The 21,202-nt window shown below is 36.9% G+C and overlaps 1 protein-coding gene across 4 annotated transcripts in view; it reads right to left on the reverse strand.

The window, feature by feature from the left end:
• RELN (reelin) overlaps window positions 1–21,202 on the reverse strand; it is a 3,085,913-nt gene that overhangs the window by 64,173 nt on the left and 3,000,538 nt on the right. For all 4 annotated transcript variants that reach the window (XM_044088524.1, XM_044088525.1, XM_044088522.1 and 1 more), the window contains exon 62: window positions 12,792–12,989. In XM_044088524.1, the coding sequence (XP_043944459.1) occupies window positions 12,792–12,989 (198 nt within the window). The remainder of the gene's footprint in view (window positions 1–12,791; window positions 12,990–21,202) is intronic.

The raw sequence follows: 21,202 nt of genomic DNA on the forward strand, positions 1-21,202 counted from the left end.
GATCAAGAACAAATATATGACTAGCAATCTAACCACATTACTTAATCAAATTTGCAACATAAAAGAGCTTTATTCTATCCGCTGAGCCACCTTTCAAAAGATGGTATAATTTCTCTGATGCTTTGCTCTTTCCTAGCATTACTGCTCTCTTAACCCCTTTGATACTCAGTCACTATTTTTTCTTTGCTTGACTCATCTTTTCTACCTTCCATTTCTTCTTGCACTCCTTCTTTTGATAACTTCCTGGACATGTACATTTCCTACCAGCGGTCCTTACATACATCATTATCATACCTATACCTCACCTTCGTACCTGTTCGATTGGTTTCACACACATGCTGGGTTGAGATGCTGCCATTCTTATTTTAGTCCACCTATTTCTTTTTCTTCCAGAGAGGATACAGCCCTGAGCATATATTTGAATGTCTGTGGTTTTGCTGCAGTTAACTTCTGGGTCTTCATCCTACTCTCTGTTGACTTTTCAGCCTTCTTTGACCACTGCTTTTAGACAATTGTGGCCACCACTGGTTTATGCTAGGAGTGAATTATTTTACTAGGGCTGATACTGTGTGCTTACGACTTAACCTCGGTGCCCTTCCCTTACAAACAATAAGTCCACCCATGTTGCATGCAGACTGCTCTTGTAGGTGGTCGACTGACTGCCTTTCTTGGTGAGCCACATTACTCTTGGTGTACATATAAACAAGTTAAAGGCTATAATGTGAATAAGACCATTACAAGTGGAACATCACATAGATTGATTTTAATTTTGTTGATGAAAAATAAATAGCAAATGAAATGCAATGTGACTGGATTTATACAATATTTTGCCTCATTTCTAATGCCTCAGATAAGTCAATAGATTTGAAAAGGAATGATAGCAACCGTGGAGCTAATTTAATAATACATTGTTTTGGGTGTGAATATAATGGATATTTTAAATGATTTGCATGCCATTTTAGAAATATTAACTGCAATTAAATACAAGGTTCACAATCAACTACATCAGCAACTGTTTAGAAGAAATTTTAGCCACAAGATAAATACTCAACACAATGAAATCAAGTTTCTTACATGTTATTTATTTATTTATTTTATATTTGATTACTGGGTTGGTCTGACTGGAGAATCAGGTGCCTGTTTTCAGCAGAAGCCCAGGGAGAAAAGCTCTACATACATGACAATTGTAAAAATAAAATACAAAATACAAAAGCACCACATACATGATAAAATACAAAAGTCAGAGATCAGTACAAATTAATAGAGCAAACAATAGTATATCATGGCATAGTATGATGAGAAGTTACAGAAGTGTACATTAGTAAAGCAGAAAATACAATGTATTTGAGTAAGAAAGTGCAGTAATACTGTATACAGTTATATAAATTCATTTAAAAATACAATTCGTTATGGTATTTTTTTTCTATGTGTTTGACCTTTGAGTAGTGCCAGAGGAAGATTTATCTGAATGGTGATAGTAGAGCTAGCCATGGTCAGCACAGATACATTGCTAGATGAGATTGAGGTGCGCTTTTAACTGGGTTTTAAAGATGGGCCTGCTGTTTTGCAATCTGATATCTGATGGAAAAGAATTCCAGATTTTAGCAAATGTGTAGGAGTAGAGGGATTCTCCAGCACTGTCTCTACACTTAACTACTTCAATAAGGGCTTTGTTTGTGGTTCTTAGTTGGCGAGCAGAATTGTGAAAGAGGAGTATGCCTGAAAGATTGGGTATCTTGTTTGGGTGGTACAGCAAGTAATGAGCCATGATGAGTTGGTTACAGTTTAGTAAGTTGGGAAGTTCTAACCAACCTAGTTAGTTGTTTTAGTGAGTGACAGTGGTGGGAGCAGAAATTAGAGTTGGTTGCAAATCTAGTTATTTTATTATAGCACATGGACAATTTGTGTAGGTCTGTCTTGTTTAAGGTTTGTTAATACAGGGGATGCATAGAGCAATATAGAGAGAAGGTGAATGTCAGTAAAGGTAGTTTGCATTCATTCTTCTGTGGTTCAGAATAACATGGAAAAGGACCAAATTCCTAGCTAAAATGTGAAATAAAATATGTGGTGAAGTGATTATTAATTCAAGTGTTCCACTCAATACAGTAAAATAACAAAATAACCACACAGAGAGTAATAAGGGTGCACTAGATACACTGGAATTCAGGAACTTCTTAAAAATGCAGTAAGGTGAAGAAAAGAAAACTGATGTTGTTGAACTGGTTTACTTGGGGAATACACAGATGATGTGTTATAACAGAAACTTAATTCTTAAACGGATGATTGGAAGATGTTAAAATGGGAGGTATACTCTTTTAAAAATTGAACAGGGTATGGATATTTGCATTAAATGTAATAGGAGATTTTTAAATGAATTCTTGTCTGTAGGGTAATGCTAAAAACAACATTTAATTAGTAACCAGGCAGGTATGCTGATGCAGAAGGAAGATTTGCTGTAAGACTAGGTTTCACTTAAATGTAGTTTGTTAGATACAAATACAGTATTCTCTTTGCATAGGGCCAGAAACACAGTCATACTAAAGCAGACGTATGTAAGGAATGTTTCAGTTCAAATGAATAACCTTCAGTCAAGAATACTGATAAGAATAAAATGTGTTTACAGAATGTGCACTATGTTAAGCACAAGCAGGCTTGGGAACCAGTGTTAAAGAGGCATGTAGAACTTGTAGGAAATTTACAGGGTTTTGGTATTATTAGGAGAGATACTTCAGACACAGACATTACTTAGTTCAGACTGATACACAGAAAATCTCTGCAGTACAGTCTTCAGAATTTTGGTACACGCGAGACTGAGTGCTGAAGTCTGGTCAAATATCTAGCATTCCAGAATATTAGTTATATTATTTAGGAAGAAAGGAATAATTCTGAGTATAATGAGTGTAGAAGCTACGGACATTATATTTCAGTTTATCAGTACTGTTACTGGAGACAGTAAGATTTGATTTGGATATTCTTTTCCTCTACCTCCACTGTGCGTAATAAAACATTCTTAACCAAACTACAGTGTATGCAGACTTTTATTCTGAAAGGTTCCAGAAGATTTGGCACATAAAGGAGAGACTGGCTCGTGTTCAGCACAGTTCTGGGTAATTAAAAGATAACAACATTCACGTGAGCCTTATTCTAGTTTCTTCCAGTAACTTCCAGTAATCTACAGCCTTTCAATTCTTACATTTGGTATAACACATACTTGAAATATAACACCAAGACCATAGATAGCTGCTGAGATAATAACAAGGACATTTGCTGATACCTATTTTATCCTATTTTGGGTTGTGTAGGAGCTGTAGCACTCAAAAGGCATAAAGCAGAGAACAAATCCATAGACTAGATCATGACAGGGTCAGTTTTTTGGATGTTACTATACATAAATTAGGTGATATTAAAGGTTTTAAGTCAACCATCTATTGGAAAGAAACATTCTCAATTTTTTAATTATTTTGTACTAGTGCCCACCCGTTTCATAAAAAAAATTTTGAAAGGCCAGTCTGTGGGGACTAGTAGGATGACACTGAAGAATCAAGATTTTCTGTATGAGTGTGAAAGACTGAGATGTTTCAAGAAAGAGTATCTCCCCTATCCTTAATAAAAGATATAAAAGCAGAGCTGTTAAGGGGTAGGTAGGATTGGTTTTCCCCAGTCTTAGGTAAAGACATTAATCTTACAGAAGGGAACGCTGAGATGGTTCATCCTGGCAATGATAGGAGTGAAAATGATTTTAAAAGGGACCTTCATTATGAATTTTAATGGAGATAGTGGGGTTATTAAGAAAATAATTTTAAATGAATGGGTTCAATTTGCACATTTGTCAGACTTAGAGAATATTTAAAAAAAAAAAACCCTTAAGTTTATCTTTGGTAAGGGCCCAAATCTTAAAGCTGTTTTTGAAGGAAGTGTTAGGGAGCTTAACAGACACAGTCAGAAGAAAGCCAGGACATATAAATGTGGAAGTTGCTCCTCATGTTCATATATAAAGGAAGAGAGTAATGTTTACATTAGAAGTAGAAAAAACATTTATGAGCAAAAACCTTTTCTAACTGCAATACTTTTGGTTTGGTTTACCTTGCTGTGTGTGAATTCTGTAAAGCCTTTTAATGGGAAAGACGGAAAGGAAATTGAAAACTAGAATTTATGAACATTATTATGATATAAGGAACAAAAATGAAAGGAATATTTTATTTAAACATATTAAGGTTTGTGAGAAGGCTAGGTTTCACTTTTTTGTTTTAGAGGTAGTTCCCATGGATATAAGAGGTGGACCATGGGAAACCACTATAGAGTATAAAGAATTATATTGGCAGCTAATTTTGGAATCAAATAGGTTTCCCAGCCTTAATGAAAATGTTTCCTTAGTTCCTGCATTAAGGATGAGAGCAGATTGGCTGTAAAATTAAAAAACATGTTTAATGTATTTGGTTCTATATTTTTATACATTGCATTCATTCATTAAGCAATAACCCACTTCTGGGTGTGGGTAATGCTGGATTTACCCATGGTTGGTGTGGTTTGGTCACGAGGGCAAAGCCCGAGTGGTCAAACAAAGACAACCGTGCGTAAATCCAGCATTACCCACACCCAGAAGTGGGTTATTGCTATTATACAATTACATTATTTAAGAAAAAAAATACTTACTTTTCTTAAATAATGGCATTGTATAATGCCTCCTTGCTGCCCTTATGCAGCTGTCCAGTATTCTGCGGCAGTTCTGATGTACTGCGCATGCGTGTGGTTACGCAGTACATCAGAACTGTGTGTGTGGAATCAATGGAGAAAGCAAGATCTCCGTTGCTTTTAAAAACTTGTCTCACTATGTTAAGAGTTTAATATAGCGAGATAGCTTTAAAAAAAAGCAACAGAGATTTTTCTTTCTCCATTGCTTTTTTTAAAGCTGTTTTGCTATGTTAAATAAGTTTAACATAGCGAGACAGCTTTAAAAGAAGCAACGGAGAAAGGAAGATCTCTGTTGCTTTTTTTTTAAAATATCTCGCTATGTTAAACTCATTTAACATAGCGAGATAACCAGGAGCGGCCCTAGGTCAACTGGTGCCCTAGGCAAAACAGCTCCACGGTGCCCCCCAACACATTACCTAGTGCCCCCATCCTGGTCTACCTACACCAAATAAATACTGGAAAAGTGCCCCTGCTACACCGGCGCCCTAGGCGGTCGCCTAGTTGGCCTAAGCCTAAGGCCGGCCATGGAGATAACAGCAATGGAGCTCTTCCATTCTCCGTTGCTGTCCAAAAAAAAAAAAAAAAAAAAAAGACTTATACTAATGGAAAAAGTCCGGGCGACCACACCTTTTTCCATTAGTATAAGTCTTTGATTTGCAACGTGCATGCTGACCAATCAGCATGCACATTTTGGAATATTAATGGGGGGGTCTTTGTATAATTAATATTTTACCATGCTGAGGATGTACTCACCTTCTGCCACTAGAGGAAGTTTTACACCAATGTATATTAATTTTGACATGTATTTTTTATATATATTTTTTGTATTATAAATCTTTGACCTCAGCCATGTCCTATTTTTTATAACAGCTTTGTTTTATAACAGATTCTGTTTTTTATAATAGCATTTATTTTTTTATTATAGTCGTTTAGTTTTATATTTATATAAAGTTTTTTTAGGAAGGTAAATTTATATTATGTTCTGGTTTATTGATTATTAGTTAACTGAATTAACCGGATTAATTATTTCAACATTCAATATATAAATGGGGTTGTAATCTAATGGTTTTATTCATCTGAGGAAGTCATACACCGATGAAAACGTGGTGAAACGTTAATGCGTTTTCTGTTTATGATTTGTGTTATTGAAGATTGAGCTTTTATCTGGAGTTGTGCTTTCGGTGTCAATTTTGGAGCTTTCTACTTTGTTTATTAGTAAACTTGAGCACCATTTCCTTTTTTCTGAATTTTCAAATAAAGATTGTCCTATGAAACAGTTATGCAGAAAAGCACAAAACAACACAGAATAACTTGAGATAAGGTCTGTATGTTTATCAAGTTAACTGTGCTATAGTGTAGTTTAAAATTATAAATAATAATAAATAACATCAGTTATTACATGAGTTTTGATAAAACTAAGTGCAAAGTTTTGCACCTTTAAAACTATATTCATTCTGTTTACTTCCTGAGTATTAATAACATAAATACTTAATGGCAGTGTATAACAACAATATAAAGGATTATGATTGGGTGATTGATCATAATGAGCATGTTATGTGTTTAAAGCATGGATGTGAAGAAATTCACAAGAGTGAACCTTTTGACATGATTCCCCTCTTAGGCATAGTGGAAAAGCTAAAGAGACTGGGAATAAATGCCCGTGTCACCTGCTGGATTGCCAGCTGGTAGACAATAGATTGGGATTAAATTACTATGTCACTTGCTGGATTGCCAACTGGCTGACAGATAGGACACAGGAAATCAAAATAAATAGGGGAAGTTACCGCTACAAAGAGATAAGTCACCAGTGGAGTCCCCCAGGGTTCTATGCTGGAACCTCTTCAGTTTGGTATCTACTTTTCTGAAATGAAAGCCAATAACAAAGGGCTCTGGCCAACTATGTTTGCAGATGACTGCAAGCTAGGAGAAGTCATTGGATCCCCAGATGACTTGGCCAACTTGCAGGAAGGTTTGGCCCAAATAAATAACTGGTGCCAAAATCATGGACTGAAACTAAATGTCAAAAAATGCATTACTGTTTCCTTTGGGAAATCATCTATACCAAGGAACTACCACATCAACAATATGTCCCTAAGATTTGACCCAGTTGTTCAGGATTCGAGAAGTAATGTAAACAGTGAATTAACTTTTGACAATGTGTCAATTGTTGTAAGAAAGTCCTTCTGTTGTCATTGTTTAAAATAAGTCCTTCCATATTGCATGGCTTATACACAAAGGGATTTTGTCTAGATCTAGGGATGTCATTGTCCCCCTTTACACAGCCCTCATTCACCCAATCATTGAATATAATGCCCCCTTTGGCATGTATCTGTCCAGATAGATGCAACAACTTGAAAACCCAGAGAGATCCCTTACTTAAAGGATAACCCTGTCACCAAACTTGGTATCCTACAGACTGCTAAGAGGTCACCTGTGTCTGGCAAATAAGGCATCCTTCAACTCATTGCTGATGGAGTTATTGCACATCAACAAATCAAATGGCATCAAAATACTCAGTCTAGGGGTCTAAACATCATCTTCACCATCAACAGAATGGTTTGGAGGGACAGGTATATCTCAAAGAGGATATCAGTGCTCTGGAACAGACTCCTCTTCCACATAAAACAAAGTTCAGCCCTGTCCATATTCAAGTGCAAGTTGGATCTATGGTTGGGAACCAGAAAATTTACCCCAGGAATCCCCCCTCTACTATTAATGCATAAAGGCAGCTCCTAAATTCTTTACCCATGAATGGGTCCCCTCCATACGTCTCAACTTGGAAACATCAAAAATCTGGACAAGGCCCATGAAAAAATAGGTACAAATCTGTACGCTGATTAATGTAAAATTTGCATACATAATTGTGTAACCCCACCCACTCCAGTGGAATTGTGGGATACCAACTTTCAAATGCAAACTGAAGAACAGAAAATCAAAATATGCCATGAGAGTCCCCCTGCAGCCATTCCAATGTTCCAGCACCTGGCTATTTCACCCCATTTACCATAAACACTAATGCGTGCATACTGCTTTTCTTCTACAATGATTATATGGATTTTATTTGTAAATGTTATAGCACAATGCATAAACACTAACAGACATCTGGCTGCTAAACAAAGCAATACTGTCTCATAATGAAAATAGACTCGCATTAAAACTTCTCTGCCCTTGAAAGTCACATTCATTGAAACAGCATTGAAACACACACCACATCCAAAGAAAATGCATCTGGCCAGTGGTGGATAAAGATTACCTTTGGGCTGTTTTTAAATCATTGGCCCCTTACACACAAATCAAGAAATATACATCATGTGTTCTTTGATACACCTTCCTGACTTTATTAAATTATATTCCTCGTATAATACAGCAAACTTGCTAGACATAGAGCATTTTAAATTTATTGTTTGAATGTTTTCCAGTAGGCAATGAAACAAAATGCATGAAACAAACAAAAAAAAAAACAACAAAAAATGTATATATATAGACAATGCTTGACTTCACATTTCTGTTACTTATACTATGAAAGGAAAACAGATGTAGTACAAAACAAATATACGAACAGTTGTGTAGCATATAATTAGCAGACCGTTACAAAAGGGAACAAAATTCCAAATCCATTAAATAACAACAAAACGAAGAATAATAATTTAACATCAAGTGAACATCAGCTTATTCCACATAGTCTGTAAAGCTTCACTGAAGTTGTATACTATGCATTCTGCTGTCCTGGTCTGTATTTTTATATTAATCATCATTACTCAAAATATCTTATTAATTATGATTCCTCAGAATGTCTAATTTAGCATGATCTGTATTAATCAGGCATTTACAGAAGACAGAAATAAAAACAAAAACAGGCTGACAATATTACAAATGCATCTTTATATACAATATAACTGTCACAATGGTTTATATTTTAGATGCTAGTTAAGGAAGCATGAAGACAGAAATGAGCAATTCTTCCTTTAAGCTATTATGCTCTGCACTGCAAAGATAGCAACTCAAAACATGTTCGTAGGCTGGCCTCCTTGACCTAAGAGTGACTATAAAGAAAGTAGTATGTTTTATGGGCTATGTGACCTTTACTATTCTATTCCCAGCAGAAAGACTCTTGTAATTTTGATATTTTTTTGAAATGAAGGTTATATATGTACTTTAACCTTGACGTATTTTACCATTATGAAATTGCATAATTATCAAAATGAGACTGGCCTAGCTGTAGGTGATATGTTACCTGTAAAATTAAACTCAGCAGCAATGAGTGAAACCATTTTCAAAATGTTTTCTTGTAGTCGTCATCTTCTTCAGCCTCAATTAGGTGCAGTGTTGTAGTATTATAAACACACAAATTAAAAAGCTGCTGTTGGCAGTACATGCACTTATTCATGCACAAGTCTTAAACATTTTATTAATATATAATTTCCAGATTTTTTGTAGTTGGATTTATTCAGCATTTGATGACGAGTATAGGGTATGAATCAGAACCTGCTTGTTTAAAGGTGTACCCTGAGTGAACGGTTAAAACAGAAGACGTTTGGTTAATATAAAAGGAGAAGACAGATAAGAAAATCGGAAGTGAGATGAAACATAGAAAAATAGAAGTTGAACATGGAAGACTGAATCAGTGCATTATTTCTGTAATTAATGCAGTGTTTTTTTTTATTTCCAACTAATATATCCTATGCAAAACCAAATCCCATCTAGGCTCTAAGAAGAGATAGCACAATAACCATACTACACACACACCTGCTCAGATAGACTTCCAAAGTCAGATACCTGGAAACGCGTAGCTTACAAGTACAGCCAGTCCATTCAAAACACGAATCCTCTCGCGCTATACCAGTTCTGCTCAGATACCAACAGACTTGCAATTTCCAAAGTCTGAAAATGCTTACAAGCACAAATCCATTCCAGCTCGCAAGTCCAGGCTGCCCATTCAAAATAAAACCTTACCTTCTCAAGTGCCCAAGCCAGTCAAAATAAACCTTACCAACCATCTTGACCCTCGAGTGCAACAGCTGCAGCCAGAATACATCCAAAACAAAGATTCTTGAGTGCTAGAATACAATCCCTTCAAAAATGAAGCGCCAGCCAGAACCTGGAAATGTAAGCCCTTAAGCTTAATTCTGACAGGCTGGTAGCCCTGACGGAGCTGACGTCATCGCGCACGTGATGACCTCATCTCCAAAAGTGCGAAAAAAAATTAAATAAAAAGCTGGTGGAAAAAATCAGAAATGAAAGGGTGCCACTCAAGAATTGTGACACCCCATTATTTGGACACCAAAACTCGGTAAAAACTGAGAAATTTGGTACGGTTGGGAGGTATGGTCCCCTCAAACTATTTATGGGATGATCCCAGTTATTCTCATTAGGGATAATATATAAGTATCAACCATGGAATGGGCAAGGCTAATCACTAACCAAATGGGATAGGTTAATTTGAGCACAAAAAGGGAAATTGGCTAGGCTTAAAATGGCCCACCGGGGCAGCTAGCCTAGTATTTTTACCTATGAGCCTATGAACACATAGGTAAGTACTAGGCTAGCTACCCAATACATACCCATGAACTTCTTGTGATGATTGGGGAGAGATGGGCGAAGGCTGCCAGCCTAGTCAAATAGAATTTGATATAAAATTCTGGCATTTGTAAATAAATTTAAAATACAGACATGTTTTCTTGATAATAAATGTAAAATACAGGCATGTTTCTTGAGTGTAAAGAATACTGTGAAATGTGGAACTGCAAAATATGTGACAACATTGCACTCTACTGGCCCAGTGAAGCATGTTGTACCCTTTCATGTTAGAATTCAGCTCCAGGGCGGCTGGATAAAGATTCCATGCCCATTGTTTTAAGGCTAAAGTTTATGACTAGAATTTAGATGTGGAAGGTGCTTTATTGCTCTGGTTTCTGCTAGCATATACATGTGAAATGTCTTGTATTGTTATAAGTTTCTGAGGAGGTGTTAGATTGCTAAATAATGCAATTTGTGGCCCGAGAACCCAGACCAGGTGTTAAGATGATGCAATATGAATACTGGGAAAACCTGTCAAAAATTATGTAATTTTGGGAGGGCCTTAGAGACATGTTTGTTAGTAATGTTTAAATACTATTTCTCACAAGAGACTGAAAGCATTTTGACTTTGGACATCTAACTTATCAGCACTCTGCCTTGTGCTCACATGTAAGTTTTAGCGCTGTGATTTCTTGTAGGAATAGTTAAAGCTAGTAAAGTTTAATTAGGCATTTTTCTTTGAAATCAGACCTGTCCTACTGTATTATTTTAAGTTTCTGTGTGATCTCTGACCTCTTAGATATCTCTGTGGTGTAGTAGTTTTGTCTTGTGTTTCAATTATTTATTATTAAATATTTTTAAAACCTTCTACCTCTGGCTGATTTGTGTAGAGATAAGCTCTAGAGTACATTGCATATTTATAGAGGTTATTGTAAAAGGCCACTCTGAAGTAAGCCTTGACTGTTAGTCATACTACCATTGGATAATAATATGGCACAGTAATAACTGGACACCATTTTAAAGGCCTTTTAGTAGCTGATAGTATTAACTGGGTGGTGGCAGTAATTACTACTGTATAGTCTGGGTAAAGGGGCACAGTTGGAGAATCTGTGTCAGCCTTTCCCAGGAGTGTCTGTGAAGTTGTATAAATACTTATCTCAAAGTGTGTGTGTGTGTGTTGTGTCAGCTACTTGGCAGGGACATGAAGCACTGGTTGGACAGAGAGGGTACTGGAGGTTTTAGCTTGCACAGTTAGGCTGAGACCTGGACCCTATAGCTGTGCCAGTGGGGAGTCTTATTGGGGACCTAGTGAGCAAGGGAGCAACCAGCCCCAGGCTGACTGTGATCTCTGTGTGCACTTAAGGGAAATTGTACTTTGCTGTGTGTATTAGTAATCATTTTCTCTTCTAGGAGACAACCTCCCTGGTGTTAGTGGTGAGGATTGAGGCTCCTTCATTGCTGGGCCAGGGCACAGTTGTCACACTTCTGAATGCATCATTTTTCATGATGATTGAAGATCCAATCAGAATTGTTTGTAGTGCAGGAGCTTTATCTTCTCCATGTACTACTAGTTAAATAAAAATTAGATTAAAAAAGTGATGTGTTCTACCAGTTTTGGAAGCTGGTAAAGCAGTGGGGAAGTAGTTGACATCAGACGTACTCCCTGTGTAAGGGAAACAGGTGTAACCAAAGTACTTGGTGTACTTTAGCAGATAGCAGGTATAAATGGGAGTTAAAATGAAGCTGTTTTATGCCATGCTGCTGTTTTCTTGTCAGTGCTGTCTGCTTTCAGTGCAGACTTGATGTTAATGCTTTGTGGGTGTTTAACAGTCCTCTAAGTGGTGTTAAGATTGGGTCTGATGTTGTAGTAGCACTTAACCAGGATATTATCTAACCATTTTTGAGCATAATCATAATTACAACCTCATACTTGCTACATAAAGATAATGGCTAAAAATAATACTGTCTACTTACCAGTATACACACTCAGATAAAGTACCAGGAGGCTAGAGGTGTTGTTTTGCAATCATATAGTGCTAGACCTCATCTGAATAAAGCATGTCACATTTAATGTTTTTATAATCCTCTAAATGTTCAAAAGAAATGCATGCATGAAACATTGCAGTATAGGGGGCAATGCAGGGCATTGCTAGATTAGTTAACTTTAGTTATAAAGCAGTTTTAGAAATTCAGAGCTTTCATTTGATAATAGACTATAGCTAGTAGCTGCTATTCAGAATACTGTTATGTTGTACTTTCATTAGCATTTACGACACAAGAAGAAACTAACTAATTTATGCACTAATACAGTACCTTTCATTTACAAATTTTAACTAACCGGGTTACAAACATTTAAAGCACTTATCATTTCAAATCAAATCTTGAGCACTATATCAACAATGTAACTTTCAGATTTCAGACTCCGAATAAAACAAATGTTAGTCTTTAATTCTTCCCTATGGATTTGCATGTATCTACAGATCAGTAATTCAGTTTTTCACTCAATATGTCTGAGCTGTGTTAATGTTACTTACAGGCTAAGCATAAGCATGGTTTTGGAGAAAGTTAAAGTGTAAACTTACAGTGGGATATTATAGGAGACCCTCTGAGCCTGTCTGAAGTCCTTCGGCTGATGCTGAGCAATCACATTCCACGTAATTCCGTTATTCACACTGTACTGCAGTAAAACCGCCTTGTCTACAGCGTTAGCAACACTTAAGTCGGCATTGCAACTGTCTGTTTGGGACATGCTACCAATTTGAAGGACAAACATGATTTTGCTGAAAGTAAACAAAGAAAATAGATACAGTAAGGACAAAATAACAATATGATGTGTGTTGTTACAATATGGATGTTTTATAGACATGACCAGGCTAAAAAGTAATTCTGGCTCACTTTTCCCTTCAGAAGTGGCCTCAGAGAATCCCATACAATGTGCTTTCTCATGTTTCTAGTTTTGTCTGGCCTGCTGTTTATTTTTCATCTCATACTGTCTCCTTTCTGTTCCTTATGTTGTCTCACAGTAAATATTCTTTAAGTTCCTGTGTATCAGACCTAACAGCTGCCATTTTGTTTGTTGATAAGCAAGCAATAATGCCCAACAGGCAATATGTTGTGTAAATAATGCATGCCCAGGGGTGTTCTGAGGCCTGATGCTACACCACTGGAAGGGAGTTATTTATACAATAATATACACCCTGGAGGGCATTATTGCTTGAATGGGCTATCTGAATATCTTGTATTTTTTAATACTATATAATTTTTTCATATTTTTGATATAAAATAGTTCCTCTGACTAATGTTTCAAACTAGCTATAGTATATGTAATTGTTGCTGGAGGAAGTATTTTACATCCAAAATATAAACTATGTAATCATTTAATGTCTACACACACACACACACACACACACACACACACACACACACACACACACACACACAGAACCATAGACAGACATAATGAAATATACATAGAAACAAACACATTCAGAAATACAAACACAAAGACAGACATATACATACATAGAAGCAAACACACTTACACACATAAACCGCAACCACTTTCATCCCCACAGCCATGCATCCATCCACCATGTCTATTACAAAAAATGGCAAAATATTGCAGCTCTCTCTCCTTCTCATCCATTCCACATTCCTCTCCTACTGCCTTTACTGCATCTGATTTTTGCCCATAATGCTGCTCTGATTGTCAAGTTAAATTGCTTTCAATTAAAATCAATAATGCACAATTTAAAAGTTTTGAACCTCCATGGTGATGGAATGCCCGTTACAGTCAGTGCTCTGTCTGTCCTGTCTCTAAATCTGTCTCACTGTCTCTCTCAAGCTGTCATGCAAGCGTGCACACACATACAGAAACATATACACAAACACATACATATGCAGTAATTTTTTTTATTTTACTTTCTGTTTAAACTTTACACTTACAAAAAGACAAAGAGCTGTTTAGTGAATGAAAAAATGGTGGCCGTTTTTGTTTTTACTGTCCAAGCTTCACGGCACCTTAATATGCTGCCATGAAGAGGCACACTTATTTTGCAGCAGGCATTACCTGTACACTAACACCCTGCTTGAGGATACTCTTTCTCCAATCAGGATGGTGATGTACAGGTCACCCATTCTCTAAGGATCTGCAAAAATATGCATAGTGTCTCAGATAAACTATATCCATGCTATTAAACAATTATGTTGTCCCACACCATATCTTTGGTGTCCATAGGCTAACCCCTTCCCTGGAGACACACAGCATTTTTTTCATTCCTTGTGTTTTTTCTTGTTATCCATTACATGTAAAATAAGGAACAAATCTGTAAGAAGTAGGAAGACCTTTAGCAACTACCACCTCCATCTGCACTTGTGTTTATTAAACTATTTCTGTCACTATATAATTAGGAGACTGACTCAGCTGCGTATCATACATAAGCAATCTGAAGGACAAACATGGTTTTGCTGAAACAAGACAAAGAAAATAGGATACAATAGCAAAATGATTCATGTTGTAATAATATGGATGTTTTATAGACATATGACCAGGCTAAAAAAGAAGTTTGGTTCACTTTTCCCTTCAGAAGTGGCATCAGAGTATCATCTACAATGTGCTTACCCATGTTTCTAGGTTTGAGACTGGACAGCTTTATACTGAATGCAAAGAAACTCACAGAGGCTTCATTTTCCACATTGTGTTGGTTACTTTTAATTTATATATAATTACTGTGACTGGTGATGACGAATGTACACATCAGACTCCAGTCAAGAATGAAACTTCTCTGACTGCTACTAAGTTTGTTTAGTTTTGGAAACTGTAGGACTTTTTGTAGAAGTTTGTAAGTACATTTATAAATGCCATACAAGTACAGATGACTGTTTATACCAGTATGAAGACACGTGCTTCCATTTTGTAGACCATTTTGATAATTGTTTGTATAAGACAGACAGAAAGATATTCTAAATGCAGGAAATAAGTTAGTTGACGGGTAACATTTCCTGATTGTCATTTAATCAGCGAAATTGGCAGAGCAGATGAATAGGTGAGCTATTCAAGTCTCACGGTGCCAACAGATTTAATTTTTCTGTAGCATCCCTTTTCAGGAATCACCTTTTAATTATTTTGCTTTCTAATATTCAGCAATCTATGAATGGCATATTTCCAGTAACAAAACATCATTCTTATAACATGTCTCTTCCAGTGTGGCTGCAGACCTGAGCGGCAGTTAAATTGCATACTGAGAGTTGGTGCTGGAGAAGGGAGAGATTTATCATGCACTTTATAAAATTATAAATGCAGACATTTTTTGTGCATTGGTTCCTGGCCCTTTACAATAAGATAAAAGTAATTTGCACAACCCAGTTTTGGCAATTGTCGTGGTAAGCAAATAAAAAGATAAAAGCAAACACCTTTCTTAAGTAGCACTGATATGCTTCTATGGTAGTTATTTATTAGTATGCATTTCCTAAGTCATCTATGTACAATTCTTAGCAAACAGTAGTGCTACAGCAGGCCTGCACATATCTTTCGGTAGTACAAGAAGGCACTAAGTTAAATCACTGCAGACAGTCTAACTGTAAAAAGTCATGCTTTACACATTGCTCAAAATCAAAAAATTTAAAAACCATATGGAAACACCAACTAAACAAAACTGCATAAAAAATACAATGGAGACTCGAGGGCATAATTAAGAAGGAGAACACTTTTTTCTATGTATTTTTAGATGTGATTATATCCTTTATGTTGTTAACAGTTTAAATGTGGGCCTTCACTGTGAATATCACAATGTATAAATGTTAGAGAATATTGGTCTCTGGTCTTTTGAGTGAAATGCAGACTATAAATATAATGCTGATGTGATGACTTTTGTCTAAGATTTACACGAGTTAGTAGTTTAGTGCATAGCTAAATAGACAAGATTTACCCCACACCCCTGGCCATCAGATGAATGTGATTTAATTTTCACAATCACATTCCTGGCACATCTCTGAATTCTGATGGTTGTGCATACAATGCTGGGAAACATTCATTCATTAGAGTTCAAATAACAGGTGGCATTGGGCTAGGCCAGTAAAAGACACATCTTGGAAAGTGAGACTGCAGGTGTTAGAACTGATCCATTAATTTCTCTTTACATGTATGTGTGTGTTTATTGTGGATTGTGTCATGAGACTATCAGGCAAAATACTGAGGGTAGGGCTATGCTTAGTATGACCATTTAGGAAAGAAAAGGAATTTGAAACTTAGTTCTGCATTAGTTAGTACAGAAGATTTCCTGGTGGTTAGGCTCTGAGATGTTAATCAAGTGTTCCCTACAGTCAAGGTACAGATTTTGATCCCTTCGACATCCATTTGCCTGTTGTGTAACTGAGCAAATCAGTTAACCTGAGACTGTTTCCGGGTTTCCCATGAAAAGGGTCACTTTTGCCCATTAGGCTTACTGGGTTAAGAATGAAATAAAAGAATGATCCCTAGGTCAGCATCTTCTCTGTTAAGTGTTACCTATTAACATACCTCTATATTGTTTATATCCTGTTTTAAATAAGTTGTTTTTGAGTAATAATTGAAAAGATGCAGGCAGATATAATTTCCCCCCCTTCAGGAATATGTCTAGTCCCATACAATTCATTTTAGCTATTTTCTTCTTTACTGAATTCAGACCCTTTACTGTTAGTTTGGTATTTTTAAAAATTGTTTGAAGAATTTTCCAGTACCAATTATTGTGGCTCTTAAATTGATTTCATTCTACCACTGGAATGATTAACATGCAATTTCCTCTACATTTTCTTGAGGTTAAATTCCTTGATGTTTCAACAGGACAAAGCATAACGGCTGAAGCTTCAGTCTGTTGAAACGCACATTTAGAGCTTTGCCTCCATATGTATGCTTCCTTATATATGCATACATCACTCATGCACGAACCCACAGAAAACAGAACAGCTCACATGAATACTATCGATGGTGCACAAGTAGAAACCTCACCAGCAATATTTTTCTGTGGGGGGCAATGAAGAGTGAGTTCAACGTCAGGGAGCTGAAACTGAGTTCATACCTTGTCTATTTTATACTACATCATGAGTGGGGAAACTGATATATATCATACGCATACATACATAGATAAATATGCATACACATACATAGTATGAGAACATAACAGAACAACATCTATTTCTGTACATACACACGTGTGTACACATTTGTGTGTGTGTGTGTCTGTGTTCTGTAGTGATTTAGCAAGTGCTAAGCCTGGAATTACACTGTTAATTGCTATGTGGTATCAGCAAAGTTGCATTTACCAGAGAGAGTGTCATGGAAATACAGAGCTGGCAGGCAAACCACAGATAGGCAAGTCCATGTGACAACTAATGAATGGCTGCCTTTAGAGGTATATAATGATCAATCCTTCCTAGAGGAATGAAAGGGGTCCAGACAGGGATGCGAAAGAGAAGCCTCCAGGGGGCTACATGTGAAGGATGAAGGTAGTGTGGAAGGTGTCCTTAAACCTTATGGAAATAAGCTGTTGTCTTGTAAGGGAGAAACTGTATGTATGGCTGTGTGTGTGCGTGTGTGCATGCGTGTGTGTGTGTGTGTGTGTGTGTGTGTGTATGTGTATAAGGACAGTGAATACTTTAAAAGGTTTCTTGTTACCAGATGGAATTTATTACAATGGAGTGACATAAACAGACGTCTATTAACCACAGCTACCTTTTACTAAATAATATTACAAGAGGCACACAAACAAACAAAGATTGTAGTTTGAGATAGCAACTGTCTTTTGATATTGATCTAAATATTAAGTTAAGCTTTGGGTTTTGAGTGTGTTGATATTCAAAAATGGATGTATATAGTTTAAAAATTATAACAACAATAATAATAAACACTCATGTGCTGGTAAACCTGAAGCTCAAACTTCTAGTTCTGTTTGTGTATATAAAGAAAGAGATTGGTTTCCTATTGAAATATAGGCACTCAAAATACCAAGTGCCAGAAAGCTAGAAAAAAAAGTTCAAAAACATTGGAGAAGTATAAATCTTGAACACCCTGCAACCCCACACCCCCTGAATTTATATAAACTGACTCTGAGATTGCCTTACCTCAGAGAAACAGGAATATTCTGAGAAACAGCATCTCTGACTTAATATATGCTAGTCTGCTCTTTCAGGCATTTAGTCTGCATATTTCAGGACATGCTCTAGTGGGTCCCGGCATTTAAAGGGTTACCAAACAGATTTCATATTAGCAATGCATTATGTTGAATGTGCATATTTTCAAAACTTTTTTAGTATGTTTAACAGCAGATTCACAGTGTTCCATATGCACAGTTGATGATATTGAACTCAAACACCTGTGCATTTGGAGTACTGTGTTTTATTGGGTTAAGGAAGGTAGCCCTATTTTGCTTGGGGTTGTACAGCTACATGGGAAGAGTGGCTGTAGTGGTGTATGTCACTGTTAGCACTTTTATATGCTGGCAGTAACTTCTGTTTGTAGGGAGATATCTCCCTTGTTGGATCTGGTGTGATTGCACAGTTGGTACATTCAAGTCTGAGGAGGATGGGGGATGCAATGGCCCCCACTGCAGAAAACTGTGTTAAAGGGATATATTGGATTAGGAAATAGGATCATATATGCTCAGCTCCATGACAAACAGGAATAAAACACTGGCTACAACCTACATAGCCCTAGTTGACTTAGCTGCTCAGGCAATGGAGGAGCTGGGCAGGAGTGAGTGAGGGGAGTGGTGGCCTGGTGGGTTGCAGGTCTGCCACCTGATAACTGAGGCTTTCAGATGATGCAGCTAGGAGCTTGGGCTGTGGGCTCAGAACTCCCAAGATGCTGATGGTAGTTGTTCCTGTAGGAATGTGTAAATACATATGCACAGGCAGGAGTGTAGGTTCCTGTTGAACATGTATCTGCAGGCAGCAACATAAGAGGATCACAGAGTGACATAAGCAATCATTAGTGGCACCAGAGAGGGATTAGAGTTTAATAGTAAATGCCAAGCTCCCCAAGATGTCCTCATTAATGAAAAGTTTCCAGGATTTTCTATGGACTTATGGACAGATTGTTGAAGTGGCAGCAGTAGAGGGGTACAGAGAGAGCCATGCTGAGGCCTTAAGAATTCTCCTCTGGGCCTTTATGTTACAGTGTGTGGCTTGGACTGGTAAGCCTTTTGGTTGGCAATACAAGGCAGAGAAAGCTAATGGTCTGATGGCAGACTGGGTAAAGCCAGGTTTGCCTGGATGACAGCTGCCTCCAATTAATTCTTGCCTGAGTCAGTGGCTACACTGTCACTAATAGAGATATAATAGGTGCAGCATATAGGGGAAAGGCTAATGGTTGGCAGGTAGGGAGGCAATAAGAAAAAAATAGCAGCTTCTGTCAAAGATATATAGTTACAACAGCGCAGAAAGAGGTCTTTAAAGAGACTGTTTTAGTGGTACAGCAAAAGGATATCCAATCAGATGTCAGATTGTGCATGCCACAAAAACAGACCTTATATAAGCCCTTTTATTTCTTGCAGGAAACATCATAAGCAACAAATGATGGTATGGGACAAACATGAAGTTTGTTTCAAATTCTATTTGCTGAAATCTTTAGTCCTATCATAAGTGTTATAGAGGGTTTCTCACAGAAAATTATTGCAGGTGTTGTCTTTGTTACAGTGGTTTTCTTTGTAGCCACAGTTGTGGCATCATGTATTCTTGCTTAACCTGCAAAAAAATGCCTCTGTTTATGTTGTCATCAGAATAAAACTTCAACCAGATGGGTTCATCTGACTGTTTATTAACACAGATGCACTTAAATGATTCCTAGTGGAAACATTATGCCTAATACCACTCCATTACACTTGGCACGAAACAGGGATCTATGGCCAAGACATATATAATAAAACTCTCAGTTAACTGGAGCTCAAGCAACCAGAACTGTCAAGCAACTAGAAAAAAAAATCAAAGAAATACAGTACAATTTTCATGTGTTGCACTTTCTGTCCCCCCCTGCAGAAACATACCTTATGTTTTTAGAGCTTTAGTTTTAAAAAGGAAGATAGGAATAAATTCCCTCTCTACCCAACTTAAGAACAAGTCAAACCAAACAAATAGTAAAGGGTACAGTATTAATCAGGCCTATTTTTAATAGTAACTCACAAGCAACCAGAAGCTAGTTATCCGGCATCTACCAATACCCATGGGTGTCGGTTAACTGTGAGTTTTACTGTAGCAACTCTATAAATTCCACACAAGAAGCAACATTTTTTAAAGGAAATCTCAGTGTTGTAGTGACTGGAAGAGTTGGGCCTGCAAAATCTACAAATACAGTACTTGAATATGAGTATGCAGTCTGTTCAAGAAAGTCAATAGCGTCTATCAGAGGTGCAGCAAAAATCCTTAAGAAAATATAAAGAAGCTTCTATATTTGAAGTCCTAATGCTTGCTGCAAAACAGTATAAAACAATATTTCTAGTCAAAAGCCATTGCCTTGAACAACAATGCATGCTGCAGGTACAAGCTGTTGGTTTGCTCAGGATATTTTCTAGCCATATGGCTTTGCTCTGGTAATATACTTTGGTGCCTCTGTCAAAATTTCAGTGTGAGCTAAGTATACTGTACTGCAGAGAATTAGAAGTGCATTTTAGCTTACTTCATAGGCATCCTGTGTGGCACTTACGCAAAAGCAAATTTAGCTGAAAGGTTTAACTATTAGGGACTTATTTTTGTAGATTAAATTAATATTTGTTGTGAAATAAATTGAATTACCTGCTGAAGGATCGCATCTGCATGCACTCCTGACGCTATTGTAAGCAGCGCACAATCCCAGTATTGTGTAGACTAATGCTTAAATGCTGTAGTCTGGATTGTTTGACCTGATCTAAATTATTTAATGTCCTTTCAAGGCTGCATGCATTGAACTGCAATTGTTGCTGCTTGGATTTAATACATTTGTCTGCTGTTGCACTTCATACTGAATTACTGCTGCATTCAGTTAACT

Source organism: Protopterus annectens, chromosome 11.part0 (genome assembly GCF_019279795.1).
Source record: "Protopterus annectens isolate FY-2018-M chromosome 11.part0, PAN1.0, whole genome shotgun sequence".
Lineage (NCBI taxonomy): Eukaryota > Metazoa > Chordata > Ceratodontiformes > Protopteridae > Protopterus > Protopterus annectens.